Raw genomic sequence first — 24,976 nt, forward strand, 5'->3', positions numbered from 1 at the left:
AAAACGATGTCCTCACACTGGCTGGAAGAAACGAAGAGTGGCGGACCCTGGGCTGACTGGCCGTGACGTAGTCACGGGGGTGAGGTGGGTGGCCCAGTCAGCCCCAGGGGGGCACCACGTCACCTAAAGGGGCGTGGTCAGGTTTTAATGTAAAGTAATTTTTGGAGCAAAAATTACAGTCTTCCATGGTGCTGCGTACACAGCGAACTAGGCACTAGTGAGAGCTTGAGTTCGAAACGAAGTAAAACTCTAAGATGTGATGCATCAATATTACATTCAGACTGTTTAATAACAATTGAAAATCTTGCTCGTAGCTGCTTTAAGTGAATCGCATTGACATTCAACAAACTATCATGACATGCAAAGTCTGAAAACAAGTTGCTAAAAATAGATAATGGGCGATAACTGCTAACGTTCACGGCATATAATCGTTTGCGCATAACGTTAGTAATTAATTAAACAACCCTACAACTCACGCCCAGATGCATCGATTTCCTCGAGTCTCAAGCGCTAAAAATAAAACAGGTCTTTGCCATGTTCAGTCCTAAAATGCGTCACCCCACTAGAATTATACAGAATACAGGAAGCTAGACGTGTTTACCTTCAAAATAAAATCAATGTTGTATTACTTAGTAACAAGAAATCAGAACGGTCGACTCACTACGGGTTAAAATTGACTTTTCGAAGGGAGCAGATATTCTTCCAGTTTATCTCTGTTCTGTATCTTTCGGATAACACACACAAAAAAACATTACACGTGCATTTACTTCATTTAATTGCTATTATTGCGAAGGTTATACCCTGAAGTTACCGTTTATACTGCCTGACTTGACGCTACTTGGAATTTGCGGTTCTACACGTGAATCTTCACAAATGCTGTGTAAACATTAAATCAAAGGCATGAATGCAACCAGATCCAGATACCATACCTAGCGATGTCCAATACTGGGAAGCAGGACGACCCTCGCGTCCAAAAATGCTCATTAAATGTGTGTGCTGTGCGAAGCTATGCAGAAATGAAATAAGATCAAAGCCATGAGCATTTCAATCCAGCAACATGTAGCCTGTTGGCTGACACACACGGAGCAGGTTCGAGCTTCATTTGGAAAAACTGAAACGGCATGATGGTTTTTTTGCTCGCTCATTCACATACAGTATAATAATAATCTGCCACGCTGGCTTTCTGTCTCCCTCCCTCTCCTCATGCACTCACTGAGCTGGCTACTTCACGGAGCTCTTGGGGGGGGGGACAATCCGTCCCTGATACAAGGGCTCAAGGTTGTCTCACCTCCGGATAGTAGGAGGGTGACGGGAGCTCGCATAGCTCACCAAAATGTGTTCATACATACATACACCGCCATCCGGATGCCCTCTAGATACTGTAACTCCCGAATTCCAAGGCATGTCTGAAAGCGGCTTATGGTATCGCCGTTCAGTCACCCAAAATACAAATTCTAACAGCACCAGAAACACTAACATGTACATGTTTTGACTTGTGTACTGACCACGCGATGAAATATAAACAGTGTTGGGCGTGTTACTGTAATTACTTACTTTTTCAATAACAAAGTAATATAAGGCGTTACAATTTCCAAAACAGTAATTATATTACAGTTACCAATCCAAGAAAGGCTGCATTACTGCGTTAGATCATTGCCCGCCAGAATGCAGTGTTTTCTATGTAAAAAGAAAAGAAAAGAAAAAGTAATCCTCACGATCTCAGGTAGACCTGTCACGCAAACGCACACATACGTCAGAGCGTGGTTGTGCACAACACGGGATGCCGGCTACTTCACAGGCAGGAATTATTTCCTGTGCCTCTCTGTGGTGCATCTGAGTGGGATCAGGGACCCGACCCGAGACCCGTACGGGTCCGGGTCCATATTTATTATGATCAATTAGGGTCCGGGTCGGGTCCAATTCTATCACTATCTATTCTATCGTTATGTGTAATACCCGAGTAGACCTGTGAATACCTCTATAAAGGATTGAACATGTTGAATCTGACCAAACATCTCCAAACAATTCCAAACAATGACAGCCAGCAATGGGGCACCAAACAAACATCTGTGTTTGTGTTTGTTGGAGAAGGTTTGATTGGTGTACCATGGGCTTAAGGGATACTGACCTGAGACTCTCCAGTCTACAGTTTGGACTCTCCAGTCCAGCAGAGAGCAGCTTCACACCTGGATCTTCCAAGTCGTTGTTACTCAGGTCCAGCTCTCGCAGACTAGAGGACTGGGAGCTGAGAACTGAGGCCAGAGCTTCACAGCTTCTCTTTGACAGCTTACAGCCACTCAACCTGGGGAAGAATTAGCCATGAACAAGAAATTTGAAAATAGTTTTTTCTGTATATTGCATTTCATATTGAAGACATCAAGTTATGCATGCACCTACAGAGATTTATTGGAGGCTTTGACCAGCGGCAGCAGCCCCAGGAGAGCCTCCTCTGAAGCAGAGTATTTCTTCAGGTCAAACACATCGAGCTCTTTTTCTGATGACAGTAAGATGAAGACCAGGGCTGACCACTGAGCAGGGGAGAGTCTGGCTGTGGAGAGACTTCCTGAACTCAGGTGCTGTTGGATCTCCTCCACTAGAGAACGGTCATTTAGCTCATTCAGACAGTGGAACAGATTGATGCTTTTCTCTGAAGAGGGATTCACCTTGATCTTCTCCTGGATGTACTGGACCGTTTTCTGATTGGTCTTCAAACTACTTCCTGTCTGTGTCAGCAGGCCTCTTAGGAGAGTCTGATTGGTCTCCAGTGAAAGACCCAGGAGGAAGCGGAGGAACAAGTCCAGGTGTCCATTTGGACTCTGTAAGGCCTTGTCCACAGCACTCTGGTAGAGGCGTGTTAGTTTAGATTTGTCTCTTGATAGTGTTGACCACCAGGATGTTGATTGACTTTCTGACAGGAGATTGACACCAGTGTTGATGAAGGACAGAAAGACATAAACTGCAGCCAGAAACTCCTGAATGCTCAGATGGACAAAGCAGAACACAGTGTCCTCGTTCAGCCCACGCTCCTCTTTAAAGATCTGTGTGAACACTCCTGAGTACACTGAGGCTGCTCTGATATCAATGTCACACTTTCTCAGGTCAGCTTCATAGAAGATTAGGTTGCCTCTCTCTAGCTCCTCAAAAGCCAGTTTTCCCAGAGAGAGAATCATCTTCTCTGTATTCCAGATTGGATCTGTTTCAGCACTCCCATGATACTTGACATCCGCCTGTTTGGACTGAACCAGCAGGAAGTGGATGTACATCTCAGTCAGGGTCTTGGGCATGTCTCTTCTCTCTCTGGTTTTCAACACAAGCTCCAGAACTGTAGCAGCGATCCAACAAAACACTGGTATGTGGCACATGATGTGGAGGGTTCGTGAAGTCTTGATGTGGGAAATGATTCTGCTGGCCTGCTCCTTATCTATGAATCTCTTACTGAAGTACTCATCCTTCTGTGAGTCAGTGAAGCCTCTCACCTCTGTTACCATGTCAATGCACTCAGGAGGGATCTGCTTGGCTGCTGCCGGTCGTGTGGTCATCCAGAGGTGAGCAGCGGGAAGCAGTTTCCCCTTGATAAGGTTTGTCAGCAGCACGTCCACCGAGGTTGACTCTGTAACATCAGTCACAATCCTGTTGTTCTGGAAGTCCAGAGGAAGTCGACACTCATCCACACCGTCAAAGATGAACACAACTTGGAACTTGTCAAATCTGAAGATTCCTTTGGTCTCAGGAAAGAAGTGATGAAGAAGTTCCACCAAGCTGTACTTTTTCCCTTTCAGCAGATTCAGCTCTCGGAAAGTGAATGGAAATGTGAACTGTATATCCTGGTTGGCTTTGTCTTCAGCCCAGTCCAGAGTGAACTTCTGTGTTAAGACTGTTTTCCCAATGCCAGCCACTCCCTTTGTCATCAATGTTCTGGTTGGTTCATCTCTTCCAGGTAAGGGTTTAAAGATGTCTTCACTTTTGATTATTGTTTCCGGTCTCACTGGTTTCCTGGATGCTGCTTCAATCTGTCTCACCTCATGTTCATCATTGACATCTCCACTCCCTCCCTCTGTGAGGTAATGCTCTGTGTAGGTCTGATTCAGAAGTGTTGGGTTTCCTGCTTTCGCAATCCCCTCAAACAGACACTGGAACTTCTCCTTCAGACTGGATTTGTGATTACGTTGGCACACTCCAGCAAGAGTTTCTGAAAGTACAAATTACATCAATCAGTGGATGTTGCTGTAAATATGAGAAGTGTAAATATTAATCTGTGAATGCATACTTTTCCTAACCACATGGCATCTATTCTGCTCATCACTGGTGGACAAACAGGTCCTGACTGTGTGTGCTACCCAATGTGAAATGCATCTGTGGTGGCATTTGTTCTTAAATAATACTGTGTTCAGCATTATACACCCACATGAATAAATCAATGATTTTAGCTGATGATTCATGAGGATTGTGAATATTATTCTGCAATCTGGAATTGAATCAATCTTTCTTGAGAAATGTCTATATTTAACTAATCATATATCTCCCATTTTCCCACCACTTCCTCCCTCCATCATGTTAAAGCTGTTAAAGCCTCTTACTGCTCTGCAGAGAGTCAGCCAGCTCCTCCTGCTTCATTCTCCTCAGGAAGAGCAGTGTGATGTTTAGAAAAGCCTCCTCCTCCTCCCTCGGACTCTCTAAGCATTCTGGGTAATCTGGACTCAGAACCAGCTGGACTCTCTTCAGCTCCTTCTTCACAAAAGTGACAATGTTCTGCTCAAGCAGCTGCAACAGAATAACATTTGAATTAAACATTCTGAAAAATAATAATAATACTGTAATAACATCAGATACACTTGTCTAAAGAGTGCAGCTTGAAGACCTCATCAACCAACAATCTTTATTTTACCAGGCAAGAAGTTAGTTAAGAACAAATTCTTATCTACAATAATGACCAGGAAGTAGGCAAAAGACCTCTTGATGGAACAGGGTTTGTGGAGAAATAGTCTCAACGCCAGACCCATGAGAGTTGTTACGCTGATACACTACGTTACTGCATGCTGCAGATCTCTCTCTGGGTCTGGGACACTCCCCTCAGCCAGCTGGGGACGGAAGTGAACCGTTCACTTGGTCAGTGATTGGCCAGTGGTGGATTCAGTCTCCACCACTCAGTAACGACTTTGCAATCTGCGATCAGACGACACGGGAGTAGTGTCCTCTAGACTAGAGAGAGAGTGGCGTCAGCGGAGGACCAAAATGTGAGACTGATTAGCCAATGAACAGCCAGGAATGGGTCTCGTGCTACTTTTGCATGCTAAAATAAAGCTGATAATGTACAATTTGATTCAAGGGGGGGAAAACCCTTTCAGAGTACAACACAAACTGTCTATTTTGCTGCAACTCGGCAGTGCTGCTTAATCCAGGACCTTAATTCCTGGAACTCTTGAGAGTAAAAAACTGGGACTCTTCTATCTACATGGCTCTGCACGGGAGGCGCAGCCCATTTTTCGAACCGCTCTCTCATTGGTCCTATGACCTGTCACTCATTCAATTTCAACCCGCCTAGACCCGCCCTCAAACCCCAGCAGTGGCTGTGAAGTGGCACAGACTAGTTTGTGTAGTATGCGGAGCGCAGGGATTCAACATAATATTTGAGTCTTGGGAGAGACTAGAGGAGAAACAACAACAACAACAACAACAACAGACTGTTATAAGACCAGAGTAGTTGTTTTGTAATTCAGTAGCTGCAGTAAAATGTGTTGTACATTTACACACCATAAATATGGAGTCTAGGTCTGTTTGAAGCTCCTGGACAGACTGACCACTGGGAACCTCTGACCTCTCCTGGTGGACTCTGGAGAACACATGAAGTATTAGGTCATATAATGTCACACACGCACGCACGCACGACGCACACACACACACACACACACACACACACACACACACACACACACACACACACACACACACACACACACAGTGAAATCCACTGTAAATTAGGGATGCACGATATGGATTTTTTTCAGCCGATACGATAACCGATAAATATACGCTTCTCCTGGCCAATAACGGATACAATAACCAATAATTATTTCACATCTTTGTATTTAAAGAAATAAGTTCTTAACCTGTATTTTATGCACACCTGGGGTGACAAAAGACAGATGTGTTGAGCAAAGATGGATGATTTAAAAGACTATTCCATAGCTCTGACCTAACCAAACCTAACTGACATCACTACTGTGAACACAAAACAAAGAGCACTTCTGATATAATATATATGATTGTTTTAGTAAAGTATCACTCAATTAAACAATACAAAAAATAAAGGCTTTTATTGAACTGAACCGCTTAGTCTGCAGATAAAACACAATGACAAAAGGCAGCCTAGTAATTTAGACTTTTATTGTCATGTTACCGATCTATTTGAACTTTGCATTGGGGCCAGTTCTATTGAAGTGAATGGGGAAGACATGGAAAGATGAAAGATGAAAGAAAAGACACTATGTGATGTTGACAGATTTTTTTAATGTAATGTGTGTGTTTGTTTTCCTTATTATTGGTCTCCAAACAGATGATGGCTCTGTCCAGTTTGGCATACAGCTACCCTACTTAACCTTGTCTGTAAGCACTTAGAAGGCAGTGGGAACCACGCCAGGCTGCTCTTTGTAGACTTTTCTTCAGCGTTCAATACGATCCAGCCTCACATTTTGGTTGAGAAACTTGTACGCCCCTTTTTTGTTTAGACGCGGGTCTTGTTGGATGGATTCTAGACTTTCTTACAAATAGATCACAACAAGTAAGAGTAAACGGAACTCTGTCCAGCTTCTTAACATCCTCGACCGGCTCACCTCAGGGTTGTGTCTTGTCTGCCTTCTTGTATATTCTGTATACAAATGACTGTTTTAGTCGTCATGCCGACAGATTCATCATCAAGTACGCTGATGATTCCATCATTGTCAGCTTGCTTGATGAGGATGAGTATTAGGCGTGTTTATGCCCAAAAGTATTGTGGAGGTGTGGTAATGCCTGTGGCATGTGGTCTCCTACCTAAAGTAATCTAATGTTACACCACAGACCTGTATGGTCGGGAATTATGTAGCCTAATAAAACCATGACAAACAAATTCTCATTTTTAAATCAAGGTGTGTTTTTTCTGGAATGCAGGCTATAGTTGAAACTCAACGTGGCATTCCGAGGAGAGAAGAGTGTGTGCAGGCGCGAGGAGAGTGACATCCAGGCCGTGAGTAAATGTATCCAAGCAAGGACTTCCTGCACTGCACGGAGATGTAGAGACTGTCTGCGCTCAGGCGTACGTCTGCGTTTGTGCTAAGACCAGCTATTTCCTGGCGTTAAAATTGAGAGCACCCAAGGCGATTTCTTATTTCTTATAGGTGTTATTGTAAGTCGCTTTGGATAAAAGTGTCTGCCAAATGACGTAATGTAATGTAATGCGATTTTTTTCTAACACATTGCGCTGTAACGCCTATTTTGGAACGGGCAACTCCCAAACCTCTCTTTGCGCTCAGCACATACCGACGGTATCTTCCCCACAGCGCTAAATGGCACTTGCGCGAGACACATGATAGGGTAGAGGCCCACCGACACGCCCGGGCCACGCCTACACCGGTGTCACAGCGCAAAACTGGACGGTGGAGGCAGACAATAGCTTAAGACGCTGGGAAGATAGCAATAAGAGGCGCGCAAACGCAGCGTAAAGGCAGCGCAAACCATAGTGCCGTACAACGATAGGGCCCTAAGGGTCTGATCTATATGTATTTTTACCCTGTATATATATGTGGATGACCACTAAAAAGTGATTGAAAGACATTTTACCTCCTATTCATGCGCTGTCTCTTTAAGAGTCCTTGTGGCTGGAATGCGTGGAATGAGAGAGAGAGAGAGTGCGAGGGGAGAGAGAGGGAACGTCAGACAAGCGCGAGCGGAACGGCTGGAAGCAGACGCGGATTGCTGCTGCTGAACGGAGTAAAACGTTTTGTGTATTGCTTTATGAGTAACAAGTCGGGTTCGTCACGTGCATGCACGGTAACGTGAGCTGCGCCCAAAGTGCCGGGAAGTGCGGTCAACTTGCGTCAAGAGAGGACGGTGGACCACTTTCTGGAGAAGACGGGGCTGCTAGCTGCTGTTAGCCGTGGCTAATGTGAGCTAACTACATTGCAATCTTGGTGAAGAAGTTACGTTCATGACACTCGTGCCGACGAGGCTGACGCCTCATAGACAGAGACAAGTGAGTGCAAAGTTAAGTTGAGTCTGTGCTAGTTTCGGTTGCCGTTCTCCTATCCACAAGTGCCCGGCTGGGCGGACGAGGACAACGGTGGAGCCTGCACGTTTCCCCTCTCACACTATTTCTCTCTCCCCTGCTAACCACGCTCCCTGCAAACAAGGATCCGCTCACCACGAACTGTGAGTAACTAAACATTAGTACCCTGCCACTTGAGACTCTCATGGACACTGAACAAGAAGAGTGCTACGGACAATAATAGCACTGCGCGTGTGCATTACACTCTGAAACAGACACTCGGTTTCGGTCTTGGAAACGGACACTCGTGGTCTCGGTAACGGACGCTTATACGGATCTTATCTATAAGACTGTTTTCTTTATGATGCATTCTGATGTAAACACCGTTTTGAGAGTGAACGTGCTGTTTCGTTTGGTTTTCTATTAATTTAAATGCATAGCTGTGGTCATTAGCTACTGTAGTGTGCTATCTGGGTTCTTTACTGAACTGTTTGTTTTATTTGGGGTTTGCAGTCCCCACATTTAGAGTAAGCAGTTAACACTGCTTGGTGATATTGCCATAGGAGTGATACTGTTAGGGTATTGGTGTCTCACCGGTGAGAAGTAAACTAAGAGTTAAACTGAGAGGTAAACCATTTAAACCGTGTGTTAAACTGAAAGTTAAGATAGAAGGGTTATAAAATAATCTGGTTTTTGATCATTTGGTTTGAAGATGACATGTTGGTTATTGTGGAGTTTTGGTTGTTGAAGACCTGTAAAATAACTGAACATTGAACTGAAGGTTTAAAGAACACAGTGAAGAACAAAACGGAAACTTTTATTTTATTATATGTTATTTGCAACTAAGAGAACTAAAACAGAAGGAAATAAATTGTTTTTTTGTTATATTCTAACTTGGAGCTTTTTGATAATTTCATTGAAGTGGTTCTCCAGAGTAGGGGCAACTCATTCCTTAGCTGTCGGAGAAGGGATCAGGGGAGCGCGATTACCTGTCATTACACATGAACACGGCTACAAAAGGTAATACACTATGCCACACCCCCTTTCAGGAAGATTCCGTGACATTGAAAGGCCCCTTAGATTATATTCTCCATAACAACACAGGACAGTGTGGGTCTGGGTTGAATTGTGCTGGGAGGCCGGGACTAGATCCTGGGTTTTCCTGCCGTCTGGAGATAATAGTTAGACCCCTACTACACAGGTATAGTTCTACCTGTTACATTTGGCGTCACGAACAGGATTCATACATAGCGGATATTAATTATTATTAGTAGTAGTAACACACACAGATCCCAGGTCAGCAAACATAAAGATGTCGGAGCTGGAAGACCTGAAGAGAGGCTTTGAGGAGCTACAGAAGAAGCTCGCAGACCAGGCAGGTGCTCTGGAACAAGCCAGAACTGAACAGAAAGAAGCTTGTTCTCTAGCAAAAGCTGTTATTGACCAACAGGCTGCTGCCTTAAAGAACCCAACCGCCGTTTACATCCCCAGAGAACGTAAACTCCCAGATTTTGATGGCAGTTCTACAAAGTCAAGTGAATTAAGTGTTGAAGAATGGGTCGCTTCAATGAAATCGTCATTTCACGTGATGAAAGTGCCCGAAGAGGATCAAATCGAACTGGTCAAGCAACACTTAAAGAATGAAGCTAAAGTGACTGTGAAATTCATGCTGGATGGCCAAGAACGCTCTGTCAATGAGATATTCGACGTTCTCCTGCAGACTTATGGAGACAAGGTCCCCATTGGCACGAGGCTTAAAGAGTTCTATGAAAGAAATCAGATGTCAGGAGAAACCATACGCTCATATGCATATGATCTCCAAGAGAAACTGAGCTGTATCCAACGTAGAGAACCAGACCGTGTTGCTGATGCCAATAGCATGTTAAAAGAGCAGTTGGTGCTGGGTCTGAGAGATGACTTCCTGAGACGTGAAATGAAGAGGAAAGTCAAGGAGGATAGAAGACTGACTTATGTCGAACTAATGCAGGCTGCTATCACCTGGTCTGAGGAGGAAGAGGTCCAAACCCCTAGCAGTATTCGAAACAGTACTCGAACAAGAGGAGTTGTAAATGCTACTGCGGCTGCAGAGGATTCAATATCCCAACTCACGTTGGGGATGTTGCATGAAGAGATAAAGAAAATAGCTGCTCGTCAAGAAGAGCTGCATCAAGCGCTACGCAGCAAAGAAAAAGCTCAGCGAAGCCCACCCCTGAAGAGACCACCTCTGACAGACAATGAAGGGAGGTATATTTGTTACACCTGTGGTGAACCAGGGCACACCAGCCGACATTGTTCAAAGAAAATGGGCCCAGGGGCCATAGCTGTCACGCCTAGGCGTGCTCCAGAGACGTCTGAACAGATAGACTGCAGTGCCCCAGAGAGAGGCCAGATAAGTCCAGGGCCACCTATGATTGGGAGCCAAACAGCAGAGTGTGTTAAGGAAGTGGATGAAGCTCTCAAAAAGAGTGCCTTTGGAAGCTGTCGAACCGTTGAGTTAATGATAGCTGGAGTGAGAACCACATGCCTCTGGGATACAGGGTCGATGGTGACCACCATCACAGAATCTCACTTTAGAGAATGTTTTGGAGCAAAAGAACTGTCCTCCGCTAACTGGGTCGAGCTTACAGCAGCAAATGGGCTAGACATTCCTGTGTTAGGCTGTTTAGTAGCAGAAATACAGTGTATGGGGAAAACAGTTGGCAGGAAGTGCATCTTGGTGCTAACTGACACGCACCCAGATGCAGAAAGGATGAATGGGCTCCAGGGCATTGTAGGGATGAATGTGATTGAAGAGTTTGAGGCAGCTTACATGGCAGGAGAAGGGCTGAAGAAGATGGATCGGCATAGACCGCACAAGGAAGAGGCTAGTATCAGACGAATTCTAGCCACAGTCATAGACAAGCTGGTCCTGACATCACGACAGAACACCACTGCTGGTGCTCTTTCAAGGATTCCCAGCGTTGAAGAACCTGTAGAAGCAGACGCTGGCAAAGACTTCATTAAGATGAACTCCGCCGAGGTGCGTGCATGCGTATGGCCAGTTGTTCGGGATGAAAAGGATGAACCTGCTTTACAGGCTGTGGTACAGGCAGCCATAAAGAAAAGGATCAGTGAACAGAGCTGGGATGAAATTAAGGAGCAACAAAAGAATGACTTAATCATTGGACCCATCTATCATGCTGTGATGAAAAACATCAGGCCAAGTCCCACTGAACAACGCACCATGGAGCCAAAGATGAAGCGTCTCGTCAGACAGTTTGACCGTCTCAAACTACAACAAGGTGTCTTGTTCCGTTGTATTCTATGGGACGGAGAAGAGATAAATCAGCTTGTTGTCCCAGAACTCCTACAGCGTGAAGTGTATGAGAGTCAGCATGAACATGGATGGCACTTCGGGGAGAGGGGCACCGTCGCACTCTTGCGGAGAAGTTACTATTGGCCAACAATGTCCAATGATGTCCAGAGCTGGGTCAAGCAGTGTAAACGATGTGCACTGGCTAGAGATGTTTTCCCCAGAACACAAGCTCCCATGTCCTGCACTAATGTCGTTGCTCCATTGGAAGTACTCGCCATGGACTACACTACTGTGCTCGAGAGATCGTCTGGAGGATATGAGAATGTGCTCGTCCTCACTGATATGTTCACCAGATTCACTGTTGTTGTCCCAACCAGAAACCAGACCGCCAACACCACGGCAAAGGCTCTCGTGAAACACTGGTTTGCTCGTTATGGGTGTCCTGCCCATTTACATTCGGGCCAGGGGCACAGTTTTGAAGCCAGTGTCATAAAAGAACTCTGCAAGATCTATGGCATAGCAAAGAGCCGCACAAGCCCTTATCATCCTCCGGAGACCTCTCAGTGCGAGCAGTTCAACAGAGCAATGCACGACATGTTGAGAACACTACTGACGGAGAGAAAGAGGGACTGGCAGGAGCACCTGCCTGAACTCGTCATGGCCTATAATAGTCACGTGCACTCCTCCACGGGCTATTCGCCTTTCTATCTAATGTTCGGGAGGGATGCAAGATTGCCCATGGATCATCTTGAAGGAAAGGACTCAGATGAAGTGGATGCTGAGGATCCGGATGACTGGGTGAAGAACCATCACAAGCGTTTGAAGACAGCTGTGGGGGTGGCCAATTCAGCAGCCCAAGAGGTTTCTAGGAGACGGAAGAGAACCTATGATCGCAAATCCCATGAGGCCCTCATCAGACCTGGGGATCGTGTGTTGCTGCGCAATCACAAGCATAGGGGCAGGAATAAAATACAGGATAAGTGGGAGTCTCTACCCTACATAGTAGTGAAACAGAACCACTCAGACATACCTGTATTTACGATCAGGCCAGAAAAGGGGGGTCTCTCAAAAGTTGTACACAGGGATCAGCTGAGACACTGTACTTTTGAGCCGCCTAAGACACAGCAGACAAATAGGTCCAAAACCACAGCACAGTTATCAACTGACACTGATATAGGCGTTATCTGCATTCCTACTGTCACACTTGCAGCGGACACAGACACGGGGGTGCAGCCTGGGGAAGTAGGCGAGGTGGTACAAGAGGAGGACCGAGTTGGGGATGTGGTCGAACGGGCAGGGCAAGAGTTGGGAATAGAGTCGGAGGATGCAGACATAGTGGAACCCGAGGCAAGTGATGCAGATGTATCAGAAACGGAGAGCGAAGAGGTATTTAAACCTAGACGTTCTCAGAGACAGAACAAGGGCGTGCTTCCTGCGAGATACAGAGGTGATTATGTTACAAAGTAAGATATCTAACAAAAGTGATGCTTAAATGATTACTAATAATATTAGTAATATGTGGATGTTGGCATGGTGCAAGGAAGACTGTCATGCAAATGTGTTTAACTGGTTGTAAACTGAGTGCTATTATTGTTTTGCTTAACAGAAGTTTTCTTTCAGGACTGAAGGTGGACCGTGTTCTTTCAGTTGTCGTGGAGTCTCTGATGTGGCAGGGTTTGGAAGGGGGGAATGTGGATGACCACTAAAAAGTGATTGAAAGACATTTTACCTCCTATTCATGCGCTGTCTCTTTAAGAGTCCTTGTGGCTGGAATGCGTGGAATGAGAGAGAGAGAGAGTGCGAGGGGAGAGAGAGGGAACGTCAGACAAGCGCGAGCGGAACGGCTGGAAGCAGACGCGGATTGCTGCTGCTGAACGGAGTAAAACGTTTTGTGTATTGCTTTATGAGTAACAAGTCGGGTTCGTCACGTGCATGCACGGTAACGTGAGCTGCGCCCAAAGTGCCGGGAAGTGCGGTCAACTTGCGTCAAGAGAGGACGGTGGACCACTTTCTGGAGAAGACGGGGCTGCTAGCTGCTGTTAGCCGTGGCTAATGTGAGCTAACTACATTGCAATCTCGGTGAAGAAGTTACGTTCATGACACTCGTGCCGACGAGGCTGACGCCTCATAGACAGAGACAAGTGAGTGCAAAGTTAAGTTGAGTCTGTGCTAGTTTCGGTTGCCGTTCTCCTATCCACAAGTGCCCGGCTGGGCGGACGAGGACAACGGTGGAGCCTGCACGTTTCCCCTCTCACACTATTTCTCTCTCCCCTGCTAACCACGCTCCCTGCAAACAAGGATCCGCTCACCACGAACTGTGAGTAACTAAACATTAGTACCCTGCCACTTGAGACTCTCATTGACACTGAACAAGAAGAGTGCTACGGACAATAATAGCACTGCGCGTGTGCATTACACTCTGAAACAGACACTCGGTTTCGGTCTTGGAAACGGACACTCGTGGTCTCGGTAACGGACGCTTGTACGGATCTTATCTATAAGACTGTTTTCTTTATGATGCATTCTGATGTAAACACCGTTTTGAGAGTGAACGTGCTGTTTCGTTTGGTTTTCTATTAATTTAAATGCATAGCTGTGGTCATTAGCTACTGTAGTGTACAGTGCTATCTGGGTTCTTTACTGAACTGTTTGTTTTATTTGGGGTTTGCAGTCCCCACATTTAGAGTAAGCAGTTAACACTGCTTGGTGATATTGCCATAGGAGTGATACTGTTAGGGTATTGGTGTCTCACCGGTGAGAAGTAAACTAAGAGTTAAACTGAGAGGTAAACCATTTAAACCGTGTGTTAAACTGAAAGTTAAGATAGAAGGGTTATAAAATAATCTGGTTTTTGATCATTTGGTTTGAAGATGACATGTTGGTTATTGTGGAGTTTTGGTTGTTGAAGACCTGTAAAATAACTGCACATTGAACTGAAGGTTTAAAGAACACAGTGAAGAACAAAACGGAAACTTTTATTTTATTATATGTTATTTGCAACTAAGAGAACTAAAACAGAAGGAAATAAATTGTTTTTTTGTTATATTCTAACTTGGAGCTTTTTGATAATTTCATTGAAGTGGTTCTCCAGAGTAGGGGCAACTCATTCCTTAGCTGTCGGAGAAGGGATCAGGGGAGCGCGATTACCTGTCATTACACATGAACACGGCTACAAAAGGTAATACACTACGCCACACCCCCTTTCAGGAAGATTCCGTGACATTGAAAGGCCCCTTAGATTATATTCTCCATAACAACACAGGACAGTGTGGGTCTGGGTTGAATTGTGCTGGGAGGCCGGGACTAGATCCTGGGTTTTCCTGCCGTCTGGAGATAATAGTTAGACCCCTACTACACAGGTATAGTTCTACCTGTTACATATACTTGATGGTTATGTAAACATAATTTGTCTACTGTGTGTCTGTTGTTGTGCATCTGTGGCTTTTATGTAACTTTTATGTATCTTTTCTGGAGTCATGTGACTATCACATGACGGGTGTATTTAAACATGGCGTCTCAATTTTTATGTCTGACGGCGGGGACACACCGGTACGCGGAACTTGCGCGCATGCGCCGCGCAGCGCACCTCCGCGCAGAAGTCGCTTAAAGTGTCCACACAGAGAGCACAGCTCACTTTGCGCACTCTGCTCGTCCGCTATATATTTTGCCCCAGATCTACTGTCTTCGTTATCATGGGTAGTAAATAACGACATAAATATATAAAGTAATATGTTTGGGATAACTGTTAATGGCTACCTTCGTTATAAAATGCAATTGCATCATATTTGTCTGTTCTCCTCCCGTTTTCCCAGTGCGTGCTGTTGTAGAGAGAAGGCGAGTCCTAGCTCTCTACTTGTTGCTCCGCAGGCAACAAGCCCCTAGAAGCCGCTCCCCCTCTCCAACTGCTGTTTCTCTCTTTGCACACTTCCAAAGGGGCAATCGTAAATAAACATTATTTCACTTTGAAATTGGTTTTATTTGACGAATGTCCGGTTTGGGAGTTCCTGTCTGCCCTGATCTGATCTGTTCTGCTTGACAGAGTCGCTCACGGGCGCAGATGGCCGCGCAGGAAAATAGAAATCCAGGCTGAGTTACGCGGCATGAGCGTCCGCTGAGCTGAGCGTGAGCTGCGCGGTGCGCGCAATTCGGTGTGGACTGACAGATCTGTTAACATGGTGTCCTAATGAAAACTGGCTGCGCACAAGGTCGCGCCGCTCAGCTTACGTGCAGGAGTCGCGTGCGGTGTGTTTTCACCGTGAGGAAGAGCAGTAGCTCGAAACGTCAATGTTGGATGGCTAAATAAAAAGGTAATTGGAGCTCCAGTGTTTCACTTTGTACTGTTTTTTGGTTCCTGCACCTGCTTTACGTTTTTTGGATGTGCGCGACTGCCTCCAATACTTTTTGGTTTAACGTAATGCCAGCTCAGATGTTTCCCCTCAATAGTGCAATAGTGTTGTTATTAGGGCTGTCAGCGTTGCGATTAAGGGCCGACCGTAACGCGTTATTTATTTTTAATCGTGTTAATCGCCTGCTGCTATTTTGTCCCTTCGTCGCACCCGTACTTGTAGTCAAGCTGGTCGCAGCCGTTTCCTGTCTCCTGCCTGTGCAGGCATGGAGGATAAAGACAGCAATATGCTTCTAAATGGCTCGTTTTACTTTAAAAAAAAACCAAAATGGCACAGTGGACAAGTCAACAGTAGTTTGCACCTTGTGTAAAACGGAATTAAAATATCACCGGAGTACATTGAGTTTGAGCTATCACCTAAAAGCTAAGCATACTGGAGCAGCTAGTGGCCAGCTAGCAGCCAGCTAGCTAGCGCGAGACTCATCACTCATTCCTTCTTCAGAGTCTCGGATGCGCGGGTCCTCTAACCACTGGGAGGTCGGCTCCAATGGCTTCACGCGATATACACATTATCAATACACAGTTTCCAATACCGAGCCATTATTCACATGGAAGTGCCAAAGTTTTTAGCTCAGACACACCCTTCTTCGGCTGTGTCTCAGCCGTTTACATTTAATAAAGGTTTAAAGTTATGCATAATTAAGGGCGTGGCCCGGTTGAGTGACAGGCGGCCATACTGCCACTGGATAGTGCTTTATGGTTAGTTGTTGTCTGAGCTCTGGTCGTGTTTGTGGTGTTGCAGTCTTTTTGTCCATTTGATCCTGCAGCTGTAGCCTTGTCTCCTGCAAACAAAACCTATCTGACACATTTTAATCTCATCTGTTTTGGAGTCTGGTCCGTCTGGTTATGCCAGCGAGCTAATCCAGCTCACGAAGCAGAGACGCAGACCGCACTGACCGGCTGCACTCCTGTGTTAGTTAGCGATAATAACAATACGACGTCCAGTCGGATATTTTCAAAATAAAACGATTCTGCACAAGTATAAAGCACACAGAAACTACAGTATAAAGACAAAGCTGTTGTGAAATGTCTATTTTATCCTCTTTTTTTATTTTCTTATGTCATCCTCATCATCATCTTATGTGAAGCACTTTGAACTGCATCTGTGTATGAAATGTGCTATACAAATAAACTTGACTTGACTTGACTATGTCTGTTCAGTAGAATCAAATAATAAACTTGTCTGTTTTCAGTTCTTACCTTTGCTCAGTAGGCTGCTGTCCATCTTTGAACACAGGAGGATGATGCATAGACCAGTCACTCTTCATGGACACACAGCTGGGTACAGGGGAGTCTGCTCTCTTCTGCTGGATCCTGCTAAGGATTGATGAAACAGGGTGGCAGTGAACATGTTAGAGAAGCAGGGTTTTGACCAGTAGGTTGCCGGTTTGAATCCCAGTAACAACTTTGAAAGTCAACTTTGAATATGTAAGTCTTTCTCCACCCTGTGAAACTACCAACAACTAGACCTTGAGCAAAGATCTCAACCCCCAGACTGTTCTGGTAGCTGCTCAGTCACCAACAGCAGAAGGCTGTTGTTGTACTGAGCAGCTCTGGTATGAATATGTAACTATGGATGTGAGGCAGAGCAATGCTGCAAAAGAAAATATGTTAAGCAAAACCCTTCTGGAATCTGGATAGTTAATTGTAATAAAAGAAGAAACTAAATCAACAGAGTATCATGACTTCTTTCCTCTGTTCAGTAGAATCAAATACACTCATCTGTTTTCAGTTCTTACCTTTGCTCAGTAGACTGCTGTCCATCTTTGATATCAGGAGGATGATCCATAGAACAGTCACTCTTCATGGACACACAGCTGGGTACAGGGGAGTCTGCTCTCTTCTGCTGGATCCTGCTAAGGATTGATAAAACAGGGTGGTGGCAGTAAACATGTTAGAGAAGCAGGGTTTTGACCAGTAGGTTGCCAGTTTGAATCCCAGTACCAACTTTCAAAGTCAGAGTGAATGATTGTTTCTCCACCCTGTGCAACTACCACCACTCGACCTTGAGCAAAGATCTCAACCCCCAGACGGATCTGGTAGCTGCTCAGTGACCACTAGGGGGCTAGCTCAGGGTTTGACCAAGGGGCAAGCCCACCACCTTTCCCCTGAAGATGCGGAAGTCTTTGTTTAAGCTGTAATTCCTCGAATGGCCACTTGAGGCAGGACTCAGAAGTCCCGTCGTTCCTGTTAAAATGCCCCGACAGTAATTAAACATCTTTACAGCCTGGACCGAAACACGGTTTTGGTCTATATAGCTAATTTCACCTTTTCATAACAACTGTAGGAGGGTCAATTTTTGCATAACTCAGCCGTTTACATTTAATAAAGGTTTAAAGTTATGCATAATTAAGGGCGTGGCCCGGTTGAGTGACAGGCGGCCATACTGCCACTGGATAGTGCTTTATGGTTAGTTGTTGTCTGAGCTCTGGTCGTGTTTGTGGTGTTGCAGTCTTTTTGTCCATTTGATCCTGCAGCTGTAGCCTTGTCTCCTGCAAACAAAACCTATCTGACACATTTTAATCTCATCTGTTTTGTAGTCTGGTCCGTCTGGTTATGCCAGCGAGCTAATCCAGCTCACGAAGCAGAGACGCAGACCGCACTGACCGGCTGCACTCCTGTGTTAGTTAGCGATAATAACAATACGACGTCCAGTCGGATATTTTCAAAATAAAACAATTCTGCGCAAGTATAAAGCACACAGAAACTACAGTATAAAGACAAAGCTGTTGTGAAATGTCTATTTTATCCTTTTTTTTATTTTCTTATGTCATCCTCATCATCATCTTATGTGAAGCACTTTGAACTGCATCTGTGTATGAAATGTGCTATACAAATAAACTTGACTTGACTAGACTATGTCTGTTCAGTAGAATCAAATAATAAACTTGTCTGTTTTCAGTTCTTACCTTTGCTCAGTAGGCTGCTGTCCATCTTTGAAACTAATAGGATGATTCATAGACCAGTCACTTTTCATGGACACACAGCTGGGTACAGGGGAGTCTGCTCTCTTCTGCTGGATCCTGCTAAGGATTGATAAAACAGGGTGGTGGCAGTGAACATGTTAGAGAAGCAGGGTTTTGACCAGTAGGTTGCCAGTTTGAATCCCAGTAACAACTTTGAAAGTAAACTTTGAATATGTAACTCTTTCTCCACCCTGTGAAACTATTAGACCTTGAGCAAAGATCTCAACCCCCAGACTGTTCTGGTAGCTGCTCAGTGACCAACAGCAGAAGGCTGTTGTTGTACTGAGCAGCTCTGGTATGAATATGTAACTATGGATGTGAGACAGAGCAATGCTGCAAAAGAAAATATGTTCAGCAAAACCCTTCTGGAATCTGGATAGTTAATTGTAATAAAAGAAGAAACTAAATCAACAGAGTATCATGACTTCTTTCCTCTGTTAGAATCAAATAAACTCATCTGCTTTCCGTTCTTACCTTTGCTCAGTAGACTGCTGTCCATGTTTGAAGTGAAGAGGAGGATCCATAGACCAGTCACTCTTCATGGACACACAGCTGGGTACAGGGGAGTCTGCTCTCTCCTGCTGGACTGGCCTTCAACACAACAGAGACAGACAGAGCTTTGACTCTGGATAATGAAGGGTTAATGATGTCACTGCTGAGCTGTAATGATGTCACTGCTGAGCTGTAATGATGTCACTGCTGAGCTGTAATGATGTCACTGTTGAGATGTATTCAAGATTCAAGATTTTTATTGTCACTCCATGGTACAAGTATCACGTGTGAAATTCTTGTGCTGTGGACTCCGTTTACAACGTAAGACAGGTCAGAGACAGTGCGCATAGGTGCACATAGGTGCACATGTCATGTGCATACTTTAGACGTGCTTCTACATCTTAAATTTGACGTATTTGACATACAGGTGCAAATAGCATATACCTTATTAAACATACAATTAAACATTAGACATACGTAATGGTAGCAGTCACTGCTACCATACGTACCATATGTATGTACCATACCATATGGGTAATACGTACCATACGTATGTACGTAATACGTACATACGTAATGTCACTGCTGAGCTGTAATGATGTCACTGTTGAGATGTAATGATGTCACTGCTGAGCTGTAATGATGTCACTGCTAAGCTGTAATGATGTCACTGCTGAGCTGTAATGATGTCACTGCTGAGCTGTAATGATGTCACTGCTAAGCTGTAATGTCAATGCTGAGCTGTAATGATGTCACTGCTGAGCTGTAATGATGTCACTGCTGAGCTGTAATGATGTCACTGCTAAGCTGTAATGATGTCACTGCTGAGCTGTTCTGGAGTCTGGTCCATCTGGTTATGCCAGCGAGCTAATCCAGCTCACGAAGCAGAGACGCAGACCGCACTGACCGGATGCACTCCTGTGTTAGTTAGCGATAATAACAATACGACGTCCAGTCGGATATTTTCAAAATAAAACGATTCTGCACAAGTATAAAGCACACAGAACTTAGCCATTGAAAACGTTTTCTTTTGCTATTTCCCCTAGTTGTTATCATCTGAAACTGTGGAACAGCCACACTGCCGGCAGCCATGTTTGGCTCTAGTGCGCCTGGCACCAGGTGCAGCTGTGACGTCACGAGCTCATGCAAAATGGCCATATTGGATGATAATGTATTGGTCCGTTAAATATGGTGCATTCCTACTGTAAATGCTGCTATGATTATTGGATGTGATGTTTTGAGAGAAGAAACTAAATCAACAGAGTATCATGACTTCTTTCCTCTGTTCAGTAGAATCAAATAAACTCATCTGTTTTCAGTTCTTACCTTTGCTCAGTAGACTGCTGTCCATGTTTGATATCAGGAGGATGAGCCATAGACCAGTCACTCTTCATGGACACACAGCTGGGTACAGGGGAGTCTGCTCTCTTCTGCTGGATCCTGCTAAGGATTGATCAAACAGGGTGGTGGCAGTGAACATGTTAGAGAAGCAGGGTTTTGACCAGTAGGTTGCCGGTTTGAATCCCAGTACCAACTTTCAAAGTCAGAGTGAATGATTCTTTCTCCACCCTGTGCAACTACCACCACTCGACCTTGAGCAAAGATCTCAACCCCCAGATGGATCTGGTAGCTGCTCAGTGACCACCAGGGGGCTAGCTCAGGGTTTGACCAAGTGGCAAGCCCACCACCTTTCCCCTGAAGATGCGGAAGTCTTTGTTTAAGCTGTAATTCCTCGAATGGCCACTTGAGGCAGGACTCAAAAGTCCCGTCGTTCCTGTTAAAATGCCCCAACAGTAATTAAACATCTTTACAATTAACACATTCAGTGCCAAGGACGTCTGTGGACGTCCTAAAAAAAAGTAACGTTCAGTGCCAAGGACGTCTGTGGACGTCCTAAAATCATAATTCATATTATTCCATAATTCTTCTGTTTAAGGTCGTACCCAGCCAGTGAGCATGAATCCCTTCAAGGGATCACACGGCGCCACCTTAAAAATCACATCGCAGCTGCGCAGTGCAGCCACGTTAAAACCTTGCGACGCCCAGAGTCTCTTGTAGAGTAGGTTGGTCAGTAGCATTAGCATTAGCAGTATCAGTAGCAGAAGAAGAGAATAGATTTATAGCATTTAGTAGCATTTAGTAGAATTTAGTAGCATAGCGATTTTAGATTAGTTTGTGAGATTGTGTAGTGAGTGGATTCGAGTGCTTGGTGTGAGGTGAGTGCGTGCGTGGGTGGGTTGTGTCGGGTGTGTGTGAGTGTGCTAGCGAGTGTGCCTGGGTTAGATTTAGCAGTTAGCATTTAGCGTTAGTTAGGTCAGGGTAGATAGGATCTGTGTACAAAAAAACAAAAAAACAAAAAAAAATTGTCCGTGTGTCTCTGTCTGTCTGTCTGTCTTGTGTGTCTGTTTTGTTAGACTAGCGTTAGTGTTAGACTAGCGTTAGACTAGCGTTAGTCTTAGCGTTAGTGTACAGTTAGACTAGCGTTAGTTAGCTGTTAGCTGTCATGCCCAAGGCCAGGCGTAAGCGTGGTGGGCCGCTCCCAGGGCCTGCGCAGCTCACACTGCAACAGGCTCTCAGCCGTGCTGTTCGGGAGAGAGATCTCCCTGAAACAGACACGGATGAGCCCGAGGAGACGGCTTCATCATCTCCTGATGACGCCAGAGATGAGGAATGGCAGCCCCCTGGCCCTGGACCTAAGAGGCGAACATTCTTGGACGAGGCGGCTTCCAGAGGTTAGAACCTACATATAGGCTATAGATAGCCTACTTTATTGATCCTTTACAGGAAACTATTACTACTAAAGCTGTAAATGCCAGACGATTGTATGCATAGATGACTTCTCGATTGTTGACAAAAATGTGATATTGTAAGTTCTGATATTGTAAGTCGATTTGAATAAAAGCGTCTGCCAAATGCCGTAATGTAATGTCTAATAATAAAAAGAAGCAGGAGAAAAATAGGAGGTAGAAATGTAAAAAATAAAATAAACACACCCACACACCTTTTATTATTCATCAATTTATTTTCGTCAACACAAAGCTTGGTAAGAATAACGATCCTGCAATTCGTTAGCATACTAATAATACCATGTAAAATATTCAATTTCAGAGTTGGAGCACAGCTCGGAGGAAGACGCCAGTCGCAAAGGAAGACATCAGCCAGTGATGCAGTGTTTAGTTTAGTTTAGTTAGTGTCAACGAGTGTGTGGGCAGTCCATCAAGCTTTAGTATGTTTATTTGCTTTGACAGTTGAAAAGTAGAGACACTGGAGAGAAAGCTGTAGCGGGATTCAGTCCTTCAAGACTACAGTAACGTTACCTCCAAACACAAACTGCCTGCTGTCTGACTGTTGTCAAGCCGTCCAATAGCAGTGTCATTACTGTAACAAGAATAGTAGCAGTTGTAACACAGTAATAGCATCAGTCATGTGTATGCCTTTTTTTCATAAAATGTGTTGGTTCTTTTGAAAAAAAAAAGCTGGAATCAAATATTTGTAGAAAATAAATGGAAGATTCTTTTCACATACTTGTTGTTATTGACTTGAGTTGAGTTTCCAACCTTTCGTTTGAGGTATTGCATTTTGTTCAACTCTAAGCAGAATTTATTCTGTGGGCTATTATGAAAATACTATGCATAAAAATGTGTTTTAGTTGGAAACTACTTTGAAGGTTTTTTTGAAGAAAAGAATACACTGCATGAAATGTTGTGGTGGAATATTTGATTGTTACACACCAAATGAAAGCTTACGAAGTGTACTTTCATCATCAAAAAAAAAAAAGTTGATATCATGTTTCTTTATGGAGAGATGGCCTGCAACATACACCTTGATGCCATAAAAAGCAGCGTCTTGAAGTTGGACTAAGCGGTGTTCAAATATTTGTAAAAAATAAATGAAACATTCTTTTTACATACTTTTTCCCCCAAGGTAAAGTAGACATTCCAACCTTTCATTTAGGAATAGCATTTTATCAAGCAGAATTCATTCTGTGGGCTATTATGAAAATACTATGCATAAAAATGTGTTTTATTTGCAAACTACTTTGAAGGTTTTTTTGAAGAAAAGAATACACTGCATGAAATGTTGTGGTGGAATATTTGATTGTTACACACCAAATGAAAGCTTAGGAAGTGTACTTTCATCATCACAAAAAAAAAAGTTGATATCATGTTTCTTTATGGAGAGATGGCCTGCAACATACACCTTGATGCCATAAAAAGCAGCGTCTTGAAGTTGGACTAAGCGGTGTTCAAATATTTGTAAAAAATCAATGAAACATTCTTTTTACATACTTTTTCCCCCAAGGTAAAGTAGACATTCCAACCTTTCATTTAGGTATAGCATTTTATCACACTTGAAGCAGAATTCATTCTGTGACCTTTGTTTACATAAAAGTGTGTTTATCTCGGAAAGTAAAAAAAAACAGCAGAAAACCCTTGAAAGTGCTCTTCCTGCAGAGGCTGTCATTTCATAATGGAACTGTCTAGAAACAAAAGTTCTTCTTTGAGAGAAGCAGGAGTGTCCAATGTTTCATTTGAGTCCAGTCCTGTCAATATACCCCTAATAGAAAAAATTCTATAGCTGTTTTCAACTGAATGGAAGTGAACCTGGCACAGGCTCCAGACAATTTTACTGAAGCGCTGTGGCACTGAATGTGTTAACAGAAATAATTAACAGAAAAGAAGTATTGGAAAATAAGATGAATGCTGATTTAAATAGCTGTAATGCATTTTTAAATGCTAACTTCTCTATGGAGGAAGTAACAAATGTAATAGCTAAATGCAAAACGAAAAAAGCTGCCGGAATTGATGAAATCTCCAATGAGGTGCTTAAGTCGCCACGGTTGCTTACTATTTTATTTATGAGTTATTTCAGTTTTGTTTTGATTCTGGCACCATTCCGGTACAGTGGCAGCAAAGTATTATTATTCCTATTCCGAAATCATCAAAAAATGATCCTAGGTTGCCTCTTAGTTACAGGGGTATAAGTCTCCTTAGTTGTGTGTACAAATTGTATTCTTCATTGTTAAATCGTAGACTTGCTGATTACCTTGAGAGGTCAGGCCTGCTCGTGGATGAGCAAAATGGATTTAGAAAAGCCAGAGCATGCATTGACCATATTTATGCAGTTACCGCCATTGTACGTGCAAGAATTAAGGAAAAAACATCCACTTTTGTTTGTTTTATTGATTAATAGAGACCTTCTTCAGTACAGGCTGCTAGATTCTGGAGTCAATGGGAAATTCTACCATGCCATTAAGTCGCTCTATCGAGCACCTGATGTAGCTAGAGCGAAAATTCTATAAGAGAGACCTTAATGTCATTCACTCACTTTTCATTCATTCACTCTCAGGATATAACTCTAGCTCTCATACCCACTTCTTAATCAACCTGCATTTTCCTGTTCTAGGAGAAACCCTTTAGTTGTCACTGGCTCTCATTCATCCCTCCTGTCCTCATTCACATCTTTCCCTGTCAGGAGAAAACCTTTTAATGTCACGCCCACTCATTCATAAAACTCAGTCACCAATCACCCCTTTCCCGCTTCTACCTAGCGTCACGGTTTGTGGGCGGTATCATTTA

General features: G+C 44.0%; 2 protein-coding genes across 2 annotated transcripts in view; both read right to left on the bottom strand.

The window, feature by feature from the left end:
- LOC310794431 (NLR family CARD domain-containing protein 3-like) overlaps positions 1–5,000 on the bottom strand; it is a gene marked incomplete at its 5' end in the record, with an annotated part of 28,150 nt that extends 23,150 nt beyond the window's left edge. Inside the window, 4 exons of the mRNA XM_083656432.1 lie at positions 2,129–2,302; positions 2,398–4,189; positions 4,578–4,761; positions 4,923–5,000. Of these exons, the coding sequence (XP_083512558.1) occupies positions 2,129–2,302; positions 2,398–4,189; positions 4,578–4,761; positions 4,923–5,000 (2,228 nt within the window). The remainder of the gene's footprint in view (positions 1–2,128; positions 2,303–2,397; positions 4,190–4,577; positions 4,762–4,922) is intronic.
- The window catches only part of LOC310794528 (NLR family CARD domain-containing protein 3-like), a gene marked incomplete at its 5' end in the record, with an annotated part of 389,910 nt that overhangs the window by 276,089 nt on the left and 88,845 nt on the right, over positions 1–24,976 (bottom strand). The gene's annotated exons all lie outside the window — the stretch shown is intronic.

Source organism: Poromitra crassiceps, assembly GCF_964638095.1.
Source record: "Poromitra crassiceps genome assembly, chromosome: 20".
Taxonomy (NCBI): Eukaryota; Metazoa; Chordata; class Actinopteri; order Beryciformes; family Melamphaidae; genus Poromitra; species Poromitra crassiceps.